Source organism: Hyla sarda, chromosome 9 (assembly GCF_029499605.1).
Source record: "Hyla sarda isolate aHylSar1 chromosome 9, aHylSar1.hap1, whole genome shotgun sequence".
NCBI classification, from domain to species: Eukaryota; Metazoa; Chordata; class Amphibia; order Anura; family Hylidae; genus Hyla; species Hyla sarda.
Window position 1 is genome coordinate 130,204,831 of NC_079197.1, and position 14,823 is coordinate 130,219,653.

Genomic DNA, 14,823 nt, shown 5'->3' on the forward strand with positions numbered 1-14,823 from the left:
GACAAGAAACATTATTAGTGTAATACATACAAGTTTCCACTAGATGGCAGGTACGGCCCATTTGACAAATGTATATTCAGATGTAAAAGCCAAATTACAATCTATCATGTCAAAATCTCTGCAACTACTAATGGACTTTTAAAATGTATACTGCAATATTATTTCAGTTATTCTAAATCCATAACAGAAGAGAAAGAGAATGCAAACGCCTGACCTTACCTCTTGTAATTGTTTGTCTGCATGGAATGTGCAATATAAAAGTATGTTTTTAACCACCAGAATATAGCTATATTTAGCTCTTTTTGGAGAAAAAAGCAGGTGGGCTGCACTATATACATCTCCATCTACTTAAATAAAAAAAATAAAAAATTCTTTAAACTAAATTCTGATTAATGGCAATATGATCATTCCATTAATTGTTCAATAGCAAATCAAACCATCAACCTAATTCTGCCGTACAAGTATGGTTGCCTTTAGGCCAATGTGTCTTAGGCCACACAAAAAGGGGAATTTATCATTGGTGCAAATTTGTGCGCAACCGGAAACCAGTTGCGCAAGTGGGTGGCTTTCCCAGTTGCTGCACAAAATGTATTATGTTGCGGACGTCACTTCATAAATTTGCACAAATGATATGAAGCCCCTGGATAGTGCAAAACGAGGCAAAAAACCGACATAAAATGTACAAAAATATCTACACCAGCTGGTCACTGGAGTGATAAATTCAACGTACCTACTAGTGCATCTGCTTACCACACCCACTGGAAGTGCATAGCAGGAAAAATTAAGCCAGCACACACAATATGAAAATAGTGCAACATTAGATGATAATATTTGTTCAGAATTAAAGGGGTACTCAGGCGCTAAGACATACTATCCCCTATCCAAAGGATAGGGAATAAGATGCCTGATCGTGGGGGTCCCGCCGCTGGGGACCCACGTGATCTTGCACGCAGCACCCCAGTTATAATCAGTCCCCGGAGCGTATTCGCTCCGGGTCTGATTACTGGCGAGCATTGTGACGTCACGGCCCCGCCCCCGTGTGACATCACACTCCGCCCCCTCAATGCAAGCCTATGGGAGGGGGCGTGGCAGCTGTCACGCCCCCTCCCCTAGGCTTGCATTGAGGGGGCAGAGTTCGCTCCGGGTCTGATTACTGGCGATCATGGGGGCCGGAGCATTGTGATGTCACGGCCCCGCCCCCGTGTGATGTCCCGCTCCGCCCCCTCAATACAAGCCTATGGTAGGGGGCATGACAGCTGTGCGTGACGTCACACGGGGACGGGGCCGTGACGTCACAATGCGCCCGCCCCCGTGATCGACAGTAATCAGAACCGGAGCGAACGTGCTCCGGGGACTGATTATAATGGGGTGCTGCGTGCAAGATCACGGGGTTCCCCAGCAGCGGGACCCCCGCGATCAGGCATCTTATCCCCTATCCTTTGCATAGGGGATAAGATGTCTTAGAGCCGGAGTACCCCTTTAAAACACAATGTGGGAGATTTATCAAACTGTGTGAGAGAAAATCGCAGCTCAGCTAACAGCTCTGGTAAAGTGAAAGCTGAGCTGTGATTGGTTGTTTTGGGAAAATCACTCTATTTTTTTCTCTTACGCAGATTGATAAAACTGGGCCACTGTGGGCACAATTTTGCAGGTGCACACAATTGATAAATTCCCCCAATAAGTTCACCTAAAGGCACTTATAACTTTCCCTAAGTGAACTATTCTTTCTCTATATTACATTCTTTTTGTTAACACATCCATGTTAGGTCTACCTGCTTCCTCTGATATGCACAGTAAATTTCTTAGGAACGTCTTGCAGTAATTGTTTTGAAGATACTACTATTTGTATAGAATATACTCACTGTATCAAAGTATTACTGTACTAGTTCACGCTCTCCCCCCTTTATAAAGCAATGCAGTCACAGCGGCTGTACAAACACTGTGGCAGGAAGCAGATCAGAGCTGCTCTGGGAAAATCCGGTGGAAAAGAATTGACAAATGATTTGTACCTTTAAATATTTCACAAGCTCCCCAGGAACATCTTTTGAGCCGGACAGACTTTTCTGGCAGTACTCAAAGAAATTGTACAGATGTAAATCCTGAAGCAAGACAATATGTCAGTAACAATCTATTAATATTGCATCAGGAGCATACAACAATTAACAGTGACATCTTATGTGGAAATGTTACCATGGGCGTAGATAGAAAGTATGAACCAAATCTGAGGCCTTAAAGGGGTACTCTGCTGCCCTGCTTCAGAAGCTCCGCCGCCCCTCGTGACGTCATGCCCGCCCCCTCGTAACGTCACGCCTGCCCCCTCAACAAAAGTCTATGGGAAGGGGGCCCGACGGCCGTCGCGCCCCCTTCCCATAGACTTTCGTTGAGGGGGCGGGCGTGACATCACGAGGGGGCGGGCGTGACATCACGAGGGGCGGCTCTGAACACTGAAGCCCGCACGCAGCGTTCGGAACAATAAACTTCCGGACGCTGGGGAACGGAGCTTCCGAGTTAGGGCAGCGGAGTACCCCTTTAAAAACTGAGTAGCAGAAATGTTGTTGGGAAGCAACAGGGTAGAAGTCAATATAGGGCTACATACTGTCTGTGTTCTGCTGATGGTACTGGGATGGCAGATGTGGGGCATTAGAGCTCCCTGCAGCTTTTCCGCTCTATTTTACAAATATGTATTATCAGTGAATTAAACAAACTGCAAAGGCCAAATATTTTCTGCACATGAAGGTGAATATTTTGAAAGCTCTTAAAGGTTTAAATAAGTCATAACCGATGGAGTGCCCTGATTGTGTTTACTGAAACAAAAGACAGACAGCGCTCCGTAGTGTGATACCGTTGTTGCACAAAAGTAGCTCAGGTGGATGTCATTATACTCCATTAAGGGTTATACTCCATCAAGTGCAACAATGGATCAAGGCGTAAAGAGGAAATGAGGTGTCCGCAGCCACTCCACGTCTCGTAAGGTACAGATACAACAGGGGTAGAACTCCAAGGTGTAGACGGGATAAAAGGGCGCTGGACAACCAGGTAGCTAGACCAAAGGTTTATTCACCCATATTGCAATGCGTTTCACAGCACAGCTGCTTCATCAATGCCTGATGAAGTAGCTGTGCTGTGAAACGCGTTGCAATATGGGTGAATAAACCTTTGGTCTAGCTACCTGGTTGTCCAACGCCCTTTTATCCCATCTACACCTTGGAGTTCTACCCTGTTGTATCTGATTGTGTTAAGTATACATAGGGCTCATTGTAAATGTGACACACTTACTTGTGTATACACAGTGGATTCCAGATGACTTCCGATTTTGAATAATGGTTTTGCTCCATCGACCCATTTGATATCATTGCTGCTCTAGAATTGTAAACATGCAAAACATTGTCAATAGTACTATTAATTGCCTATCTATCTTTCTATCTATCTATGTATCTCTTACCTTTTTGGTGTCTGTCTCACTCTGACCCAGATACCCAGAGGTAAGATTGGCAGCAACCGGCAGTTGTTGGTCACATGTAATAAGTCTGCCTTCCTTCAATAAGCGGACCCAGCTGTACCCGACTGTAAACAATAACAAAATTCTCACTTAGCTAAGGGTGCGTTCACATGGCCGTCTGTCCCCGTTTTTTTTATCCCTGCTTTGTTTCCTTTTTTTGCAGGCTGTAAAAGGATTCAAAACTGTTTAAAAAAAATACCATTCATGTCAATGGGATTTATTTTACAATCCGTATGCACCCGTTTGCACCAGTCTGCACTCATTTTCGTTTTTTTGGACGGCAAAAAAAACGGCACATGCAGTATTTTTTATTCCGTCCAAAAAACTGAAGAAAAAATGGATACAGTAAAGTTAACATTGAAGTCTATGGAAAACGGTTGAGCCTTTAATGTCATCCGTTTGCATCGTTTTTTTCAATCAGTTTTTACTTTTGAGCATGCTCAAAACAAAAAAAAATTTTTTTGTTTATTTACTGAACAAAAATGGATCCAAACGGATAACATCCGTTTGCATCTGTAATTGTCCATTTTTTTTTTAAGTCCGTTTTTAATTTTGATGGGACAAGAACGGAACGGGTCTAGACGGCCGTGTGAACACAGCCTAAGGCAAAGAGACGCTTCCAGTGTGGTGCTGGTTCTGTAGGACATCACATCATCTACATTAGGACAAACTTGTCAGTCTGTATGAAACACAAACTGTCTAATTTACATATATCAACCAGTCACATCGAAGCTTTTATTTACCAGACCCTGTTAAGATACAAAAGTTGAGCTGTGATTAGTTACTATGGGCAAATCAGAAAGTATAGGATGTCTTTTATTTTTAACCCACCCTCAACATATATATAAAAAAAATAAAAATTAATAACCAGACCAAGCATTTTAACACCGGCCTAAGAAAAGTCTTCCCTTTGTCTTGTACCTGGTGTTTCAGCATTTTCATGCTTCTTACTGCTCCCCTTCGAATTGATGTCACAGCTGACATGAAAAAAGGTGAACAACAAATGGTGCTTCTGGTGAAGATGTAAAGGAAGCTCAATTTTAATCTGGAATAAAAAAAACAGTTGGTTATACTTCGTATATATTCAAGCATTAAAATGCCTGTTTTACAAGAAGGGGGTGGGGGGGCAAGATGATCATGGCTATGATACAAGAATACTCACCTCATCATAGAATTCTGGGCTCTGGTTATGGTGCAGGACCACAGCATACGCATATGTGGTGAATACAGGTCCCCCAGGCTTTCCATAAATACACTGCAGCCAACAAGAAATCATAACGTTACGATAACTAATGCATTTATTGAGGCTATCCTGACCTAGGTATGACCCAACAAACATTACGCAATGGTAAAATTAAACTAAGGGCCATGGAGTTAACCTTCTCCACCAAAAGGACTTATATTATCTGCTTTATGCATTCACAAATTTGCATTCCGAAAACATCTATATACTTTTAGCTACATTGACACACTGGGAATTACATATAAATATATAGGAACAAATAAAACCGGTACAGCATCTGGAAATGATTGGACTTACACTTGTGTGGATTTCTATTAAGGCTTTTATGATGGACCTTTAATGTCCATGTTCACACTTTTTATTATTCCAAAGTAAAAAGAAAAGTGTTGGTAAAAATGTTCTGAACCCCATTTTTTACCTCAATGACCAGGCTCTTTTGAAAAAAAATTTGACATGTATCTCTTTAAATGGTAATAACTTTAGAACGCTTTTTATAAGCGGAGCGATTCTGAGATGCTGTTATATTTATTGCTGTTATATTTATACTGTGAGTCAGTACGATTATAGCGATACCCATTTTATATAGCTTTCTATGTTCTTTTTCCTTTTCTGAGCAAAATTATTTTTCTACCATTCATTTTCCAACAGCCGTAACGTTTTTATTCTTCTGCCGATGCCATTGAGTAAGGGCTTATTTTTTGTGGGATGAGCTGTACATTTTATTGGTATCATTTTTGCAATACGTGCTACCTTTTGATCTTTTTTATTCCGCTATTATTTCATTTTTTACAGGTTATACTATGCTGCAATACATTTGTACTGCAGCACAGTATGACCCGATCAGCTGCAAACAGTAAAGCCTCTGGCTGGATCTCACAGGCTTCCGTAGCAGGCAGACAGGAGGTCATAATCTGACCTCCTGCTGCCATAGCAACCAACGGCGGCCCACGATCGTATCGCAGCGCCGCCGTTGGTGAACAGGGGGAGAGTGCTCCCTCTGTCAACACCAAAGATGCCATGATCAGGATTAATCACGGCATCTATGGGGTTAATGCTTCCGAGATTCGGGATCGGTGCAATCGCGCCTCTCGCAACTGTGGCAGGACTTCAGCTGTGATTGACAGCTGGGTCCCGCCGCCGATCTCCTGCACTGCCCGCGGCAGTGCTGGAGATCACTAGGACGCATGCATACATCCCAGTGCGTGAACGTGTCGAGTGCTGGGACGTATGCATACGTCCTATAGCGGGAAGGGGTTAAAGGGGTACTCCGGTGAAAAACGATATATTTTTTGAAAATCAACTGGTGCCAGAAAGTTAAACAGATTTGTAAATGACTTCTATTAAAAAAAAATCTTAATCCTTCCAGTACTTACCGTATTAGCTGCTGAATACTAAAGGGGAAATTCTTTTATTTTTGGAACACAGAGCTCTCTGCTGACATTATGAGCACAGTGCTCTCTGCTGACATCTCTGTCCATTTTAGGAACTGTCCAGAGCAGCATATGTTTGCTATGGGGATTTTCTCCTACTCTGGACAATTCTTAAAATGGACAGAGATGTCAGTAGAGAGCACTGTGCTTGTGATGTTAGCAGAGAGCTCTGTGTTCCAAAAATAATTTCCTCTGTAGTATTCAGCAGCTAATAACTACTGAAAGGATTACGATTTTTTAATAGAAGTAATTTACAAATCTGTTTAACTTTCTGGGACTAGTTGATTTAAAAAAAAATAATAAATTCCACCGGAGTACCCCTTTAAGTTTTGTGTCAGCAGTTCCTATGCGGAACTATGTATTTCCATGGAAACAGACTACATTGTCTTCTTTCTCTTACTTACCTACTTAATGTCAAAGAGCAAGAAGCAGGGTACGGATGGGAAAAGTCAGAAGAGAGTATGGGTCTGACAACAAAGAGTTTGTGTGTGGTCTGAAATCATGTAATCAGAGTAACAAGCTTCTTCATTCTATATTATGGCTGCATCAGGAAAACTATTTGGTCACAAAGCTTGACATCGTTTTTAAAGACTTTAGAAGTGCCCATGTTCTGTATATAAAGTGCAGAAACCACACGTCTGTTTTTTCATAGCTGGGGAAAATCTACTTTGAGTGGTAAGTGTGCATGTATTGTGCCTTGTTTAGAAAACATAAAACAACAAACCGTCAGTGCTGGGGCATCCGGCTCATCAATGTCTCGAAATTCAACCTTGACAGCAATATTCCTAGCCTAAGGATAATACACAACCACAATACATTAGGAGAAAGCCTAACATACAGATGACAAAAGTGAACATCATCCGTTTACCTTAGCAAATGATTTCTGGCTATCGTACTTTAGATGTAGAGGATATACATAGAGATGATTTCTGTAGCTAGTAAAAGGATAGCAATACTTTGTCACTTCTGGAACAAATTCCTCAACTTCTACAGCAATCTTTTTGTTCTCTTTGTCATACGGCCTAATTGGTACATATGAGGGCGTCACACAATCTGGTGGAGAAAATGATGGGATAGTCAATAAGGCAAACACACAGATATTGTATTATCATACAAGAACGTCATTGGATCTAAGAGGTGACACATACAGTAATGTTAGTACAGATGAAACATAAAATATAAGGCTGCATTAACACTAATGTCATTGGAGACTCCATTGGTAGTTCTGTCAAATTTCACATGAAAAAGAAGCACAGCATACTGCAATTTATTTCCTGTTGTGACACAGTGGCAAGAATGGTCACCAGGGATCGCTATATTTCTCCAAAGTACCTGTGGTATGTGGATACATATGTGGATACATATGTCATCAAGGGAAAGATGGTGGAGATATGGGAAATCCAGAAAGAGCTCAAATCCCTGACGAGGATTAGCTTGCTAGGGACTTTGGTAAGTCCTGTTATCAGCCCTTGTGGGATGCAAGGCAGTTTTGTTAGTAGTGTCTTTTTAACCCTTATTGGGCCACTCCAGGCTTTCAGTGTAGCTCAGATCTGCAAGGGTGCTAAAGACATCTTGTCACTGGGATTTAAAACTAGTAGAGAGTCAGTCTGCAAGAGAGGCTATGAGGGAACCTGACCCTCTAAAGAGAGTTTTAATCAGAAGGCTTGCAGCCTTAAAAAGGAAACTTTGTTACCTGTGTAAGTAACACATTTGTTGTCTACTTTTTTGGGTGGCTGGTAGTAAGCAACCTGTATACACAAAGAAGGGGTCTGTAAAGTTAGCTCTGGACAAGAAGGAGTGAAAAAGCTGTGTTTTCTTGTCCCTGTATCTGACTCCTATTTTGTAGATATCTGACTGGTTCTACAGAGCTAGTCTCACACACTTTCAAAGTTAAGGACACTAAAAAGTGGAACCCAACTAACCTTATTATAAGTCAAGTGGAGCACAGTTGCTGTTTAACAGTTTACAGGTCTGGCACTACTATAATAGTTTTCAATATGGTAACAGAAGCCATGCCTGCAAAGTGTACAGAGCCTAAGAAATGTTTAAGGGGTTTTCGTGAACTTTATGATAAATTGCTGGGTGGCGAGATCAGTGTGAGCTGATCTGCAGTTACCCACTGCCACTACTATACAATGAACAACACAGAACTCTGTTTACTGTAAAGCCATTGTCCAGGGGCCGGATGATCAGACATCTCATCCCCCAACCTTTCGATAGGGAATAAAATGTCTAGGGACAGAGTACCCCTTTAAGGACATCGAGGGAGGTGATTTGTAAACATTAGACTGGGTCACTCTATGGGGATCTATAGCAGTGTTCATTCTAACTCCTGATCTAGATATTGGACGTGGGGACTACAACGAAAATTGTCACACAAAAAGAGCAAAGGAGGTGATGGCTGGGGCAGATTTATCTCAGAAAAACGTACCTGTTATGTTGCTGTTATTGTGTTATTATTAAAAGTAACAGAACGTTCTTGAATAAACTACAGGAATATTTTTGGCGATAATATAGAAATATAATGATTCATTCATAAGGCAGGGTGACGGGAGAAAGCCATGCCTGGCTTGCAGCTCCATAATCCAGAGGAAGCCTACCTAATACTCTTAAAGGGGTACTCCACTGCCCCAGTGTTCAGAACATTTGGTTCCAAAAGCCCATTTAGTTCCGCCACGCCCCCTCAATGCAAGTCTATGGGAGGCGGCGTACGCCCCCTCCCATAGACTTGCATTGAGGTGGCGTGGTCGTGACATCACGACCACGCACCGAGCTTTGGGAACTAAATGGTCTCAAAGCTCGGGCTGTGGAGTACCCTTTAATTATACATTATTATGTTATATTGAAAGAGCACATGAAGGGTTCATAGCCAACAACCCAGATTTGTTTTGTTTATTTATTTTTTTTGAAAATCTAACTAATTCTGTTTTCTCATAAAACATTCATCTCTTTATGTCTGCAGTGCTGATGGTTGTTATCCCAAGAGAGCTTAAAACGTTAGCTGCCATTTGCTCTGTGTATTTCTGAATAGTCAACATATGCTTTATATAGGAAGAAACATGGGAAATCCATGAACTTTAACAAAGGTCACATGAAAGAGAAGAATTAAGAATATCTTTTGTATGGAGCATACAGTATGTATACACATTAGTTTAATGTATCTGCAAAATTGGGCCTGTCATTGAAATGTATGTTGCATTCATACCACTTTTTTTTTGTGGACTATAATATGGGAGTAATGTTAATCTATGGGACTAATTATATGCATGTATTAAGTATATGTGTAATTATGAAATGTTCTCCACTTGGCAAGAATCCATTGAAGTCTACGATAATGGATTCAAATATAAATGCATCTATATATATATATATATATATATATATATATATATATATACATATATATATATACATATATATATATATTTATTCTGTATTTGCTAAGTATTTTATCAGTATTTAATCCAATACTGATTCAATACTGATATTGAAATTCAATTTTCTGCCTAAAAAAACAGTCCATCAATATTTACTATACAGAATTACACAAAAAGAAGGTTGCAGCAGAACTCTGTATTTGATCACAAAAGTGAAATTTAGGCTCTTAATGCAATTTTTTATCAAAATGTGTCCCCCATGCACTAAACGGACGTGACCCCATTTTCGCATGGGACCCTAATGTGCTTAACTCTACCTCCCTCTTCTCGGCATAAAGCTTCCAGCTGGGTGTATGCAGGATCTAATATCAATTTTAAAGCCTCCATGTTGGCAGGGGTGCATGGCTAAGGGGGGTTGCCACTTCCCCTCGCCTGCAAGGTACAAAAAAACATAAAGCACAACAACCAAAAACCCGGGTGCACTAACTAAGAGCCTTAGTTTGATTTTTGTGATCACATATAGAGTGCTTCTGCAACCTACTTTTTGTTTAACTTGTATTTTCCATGGTGGCAGGCGGCATGTGTTTTGCTGGCTATTTCTATGTGTTTTTTATAGAATTATAGATGCAATCCTGATGAAATACTGATAGTATTAAAAACATGTCTGGATTTCAGAGCCATATTAAGAACATAAACCAAAATGTGTGATAACAGAACTAAATGTATCTACCTCATGTTAATTTATAGTTTACATGCAAATTTAAAATATTACAGGAGATTTCAGAGACTGTAGTATTGAAGGTCTAAACTTAGAATAGGTCAAAAACATCTGATTAGTGGGAACTGACTCACACTGTGGCTGTGCCTGGTACTGCATGCAGGTCAGTCACGGCCACTTGATTTAGATGATTAGCAAGGTTGCTGGGAATTAGGACATCAATATCTGATCATGAGGAACTATCAAAAACATAGGTCATCGATATCACAAAAACCCTTTCATACTAAAAAAGAATATGTTTAAAATCTGGAAGCTCTGTATTAGAAAAACACAGCTTTGCTATGAGCATATATTAAAAAAAATGATTCAGCATAGATTATTAGACATTAACCTCTTCAGGACACAGGGCGTATGGATACGCCCTGCATTCCGAGTCCTTAAGGACCGAGGGCGTATCCATACGCCAGTGGGAAATCCGGTCCCCATCGCTAGCCGGTTGGGGACCGGAGCCGGATGACTGCTGAAATCATTCAGCAGGCACCCTGGCACATCGCCCAGGGGGGTCCTGAGACCCCCCCATGTCGGCGATCGGAGAAAATCGCATGTCAATTCAGACATGCGATTTTCTCCAATTCCGGGCTGATCGGGTCTCTGGTGACCCGATCACCCGGAAAATAGGGTTGATCGGAGTTGTCAGCAACAGTCCCGATCAGCCTAAAGGATTGGAGTGAGATAGCAAAGCTGCGATCTACTCCTATCCCCTGCCATTACTCAGAACGGAGTTCTGACCAATGGCAGCGCAGGACAGGGGGTTGCCCGCCCCTGTTCTGCCCGCCCCTGGATGTCGAGGGGCTCTGGGAAGAAGATGGAGGCCGTACCTGCAGGAGAAGATGCCTGGGGACCCGGGATCTTCGCTGGAGCCTGCAGGATCCTGATCAGGTAGGGAATCGACAGTGGGGGGGGGGGGGGGGATTGAAAGTGAAAGTAAATCGATCTTTACTGTGGCAACCACTAGGGGGGCCAAACTGCAACTCCCAGCATGCCCAGAGAGCCAAAGGCTGTCTGGGCATGCTGGGAGTTGTAGTTTTGCAACATCTGGAGGGTCACAGTTTGGAGACCACTGTTACAGTGGTGCCCAAACAGTAGCCCTCCAGATGTTGCCAAACTACAACTCTCAGCATGCCTCGACTGCCCAGGCATGCTGGGAGTTGTAGTTCTGTAACATCTGTCCCTTCAGATTTAGCAATTTTCATGACATTTTTGAAAATTGCTGCTCTACTTTGAAGCCCTCTAATTATTTCAAAAAGCAAAAATATGTCCATTTTATGATGCCAACATAAAGTGGACATATTGCATTTGTGAAGAAAAATAAAATGTATTGTGAATATCCATTTTCCTTACAATTAGAGAGCTTCAAAGTTAGAAAAAAGCAAAATTTTCCAAATTTTCATGAAATTTGGGGATTTTTCACAAAAAAAAGGATGCAAGTAACGCCGAAAATTTACCACCAAAATAAAGTAGAATATGTCACGAAAAAACAATCTCAGAATCAGAATATTCAGTAAAAGCGTTTTCGAGTTATTAATTCGTAAAGTGACGGTGGTCAGAATTGCGAAAAAGGGCTCAGTCCTTAAGGGGAAAAAGGGCTGTGTCCTTAAGGTGTTAAAGGGAGCCTGTCACCTATTTCATGCTGACCAAGCAGTGGGCAGGAGAACAGCATCATTCAGGGCCAGGAGCAGAGAGATCGGCCCTCAGGAAACGTCACATGCTCCCGGCAGCCTTTTTTAACAATGATTTCTCTTGAATTCCCATTTGTTTCAGGTTAAATCACAGTGTCCTGGTGACCGGCTCCTCACGGTTTGGGTTATTCAAACTCTTACATTTGATAACCCATCCATAATGTATATCCGCAGGACAGGTCATCACTGATAGATCAGTAAGAATCCAACTCTCGGCACCAGCCAGTCAGCTGGTAGCCACATTTACTTGGATAGGACCAGGGGTCAAGTCCTGGCAAAAAAAGTGTGGGAACTCACCCAAGGTTTCCATTCTTGGGCAGGCCCTGCAGGACTCCTGCTAATGGGAACAGTGGGGGAAATTTATCAAACCCTGTCCAGAGTAAAAAGAGTTACCCATAGCATCCAATCAGTTTGCTTCTTTCATTTTGCAGAGGTCTTTTAAAAAAATGTAAAGGATCAATCTGATTCTATGGGCAATTTTTCCTCTAGAGAGGTTTTGATAAATCTCTCCCAGTGTTCCTATTGTAGAAAAAGTGCAGGAACTCCATTCCCATACATTCCTGCAGGACTTGAGCCCTGGATAGGACACTTGCAAGACCTGGCACAGCTGCTACAAAAATATGGCATGTACAAATACAAGCAGATGTATGCCGCAGTCACATCAAAGAGCTCATTGGAGGGGGTGCAGAGAGCTGGGTCCCCAAAGAACTAATAGTGATAGTGACCTATCCTAGAGATAAAACATACATTTAAAAAACCTGGATAACCCCTTTATTGCGCCCAAGATACCGCACTACAAGAGTAACATGTAAACTACTATACAGACGTGTTCCTGGGCACATCGGGCAAAGACTGGGTATTACTCTTTATTACTAACAGATAAAAACCAGGGGAATGCATATCAATATTTAGCTCTGCTGTAGCAGTAGTTTTGTGAAGACATAAACATCTTATGGTGAATTTCCTACTTGCAAAGTCCAGTGGCACACAGTCTACAGTAACATCCAGGTGTCCAGGTATAATTTGGAGTTTAGTCTTTTCTGGTCTGTATTGAGAAAACAGTATTTAAAAAGCATTACATTAGTGTCAGAATTAAAAAAGGAGGTAAAGATAAAAAAAAAAAAAAGCATAAGATAACTTTTCATTATTATCATTATTATTATTCACTCTTTTTATTGGAAAAGAAATGGTGAGTCATTACTATATTTTAGTGATTGTGTATCAATAAACAGAAAGAATGTAGTAGAAAGTATTATTTACATGCAATCTGCTATTTTCATTCTTTTTTTTAAATTTTACTTAAAAGAGTGGAGGATTTCTCATCCTTACTTCTTGTCTATTTAAAAAAAAAACTCACAAATTTTTGGCGCAATAATTAAATTTGCACCAAAAATTTGTCACTTGCTTCATGTGGGCAGAGCAAGGTGCAAAGCGGGCGTGGCATCACATATAGAGTGTCTGGCATCACACCTCTGCCAAATTTGTTACCATTTTAAGCATGCAAGTAGACGTTAAATTGTAGCTGAAATCTATGCAGGGCGCACAGGCAGCATGAGAGGCATAGAGATTTATGTAGAGGTGTATGCCACTCCATAAATTCAGCATGTCTGTAAAAAGGGGTAGTCTGGTAAAAAAAAGAACTTACCATATGTATTCGAGTATAAGCCGAGTTTTTCAGCACAATTTTTTGTGCTGAAAACGCCCCCCTCGGCTTATACTCGAGTGAACTCTCCACCTGTCAATCAGTGGTCTTCAACCTGTGGACCTCCAGATGTTGCAAAACTACAACTCCCAGCATGCCCGGACAGTCATCGGCTGTCCAGGCATGCTGGGAGTTGTAGTTTTGAAACATCTGGAGGTCCGCAGGTTGAAGACCACTGCCGGGCCTTCGTCATCATGCAGACCCCCCCTTTAGTTTTCTACTCACCTCCCCTCAGTGGGAAGGAAGGGTGAGCTGGTCCGGGTCATCTATGCTGCCGGTGGGGAGGGTTAGTCGTTCCGGGCTGTCCATCTTCACCGGAAGGCCCTCTTCTCCACTCCGGGCCGGCCCTGGACTAGTGATATTGCCTTGACGACGACGCACAGGGACGTCCCTGCCCATGAACGTCCCTGTGCGTCGTCGTCAAGGCAATGTCACTAGTCCGGGGATGGCCAGGAGCGGAGAAGAGGGCCTCCCGGTGAAGATGGACAGCCCGGAACGACTAACCCTCCCCACCGGACGGTCCCTACAGCATAGATGGCCCGGACCAGCTCACCCTTCCTTCACACCGAGGGGAGGTGAGTAGAAAACTAAAGTATAAGTATAAAGTATCTGGATGATGACAAAGGCCGCAGTGGTCTTCAACCTGCGGACCTCCAGATGTTTCAAATCTACAATTGGCTGTTCGGGAATGCTGGGAGTTGTAGTTTTGCAACATCTGGAGGTCCGCAGATTGAAGACCACTGTGGTGATGATGAAGGGGGGGGGGGATGATGACAGGGTGATGATAATGGGGGTCTGGATGATGACAGAGGGGGGATGATGTATTTCCCACCCTAGGCTTATAGTCGAGTCAATAACTTTTCCTGGGGTTTTGGGGTGAAATTAGGGGCCTCGGCTTATATTCGGGTCGGCTTATACTCGAGTATATACGGTATCTCCTATCCACAGAATCGTGGGGTACCCCACCTGTGGTCAGGCCCCACCCGATCAGACACTTATCCCCTATCCTGTGGATAGGGAGTAACTTGTTTTTCACAAAACTACCCCTTAAAGGCCGGTGTGTGAGACAACAGTCTAGATAAATGCCCCTCCATGTTATACTATGTTCTGACAGG

The 14,823-nt window shown here is 42.2% G+C and overlaps 1 protein-coding gene across 2 annotated transcripts in view; it reads right to left on the bottom strand.

Annotated features, from left to right (window-relative positions):
- DOCK11 (dedicator of cytokinesis 11) overlaps positions 1-14,823 on the bottom strand; it is a 428,541-nt gene that overhangs the window by 253,262 nt on the left and 160,456 nt on the right. For both annotated transcript variants that reach the window (XM_056539360.1, XM_056539359.1), the window contains exons 16-23: positions 12,975-13,051; positions 7,041-7,225; positions 6,897-6,962; positions 4,662-4,754; positions 4,421-4,544; positions 3,443-3,564; positions 3,277-3,360; positions 2,010-2,099 (exon numbers count right to left, since the gene is read on the bottom strand). In XM_056539360.1, coding sequence (XP_056395335.1) covers positions 2,010-2,099; positions 3,277-3,360; positions 3,443-3,564; positions 4,421-4,544; positions 4,662-4,754; positions 6,897-6,962; positions 7,041-7,225; positions 12,975-13,051 — 841 coding nt within the window. The remainder of the gene's footprint in view (positions 1-2,009; positions 2,100-3,276; positions 3,361-3,442; positions 3,565-4,420; positions 4,545-4,661; positions 4,755-6,896; positions 6,963-7,040; positions 7,226-12,974; positions 13,052-14,823) is intronic.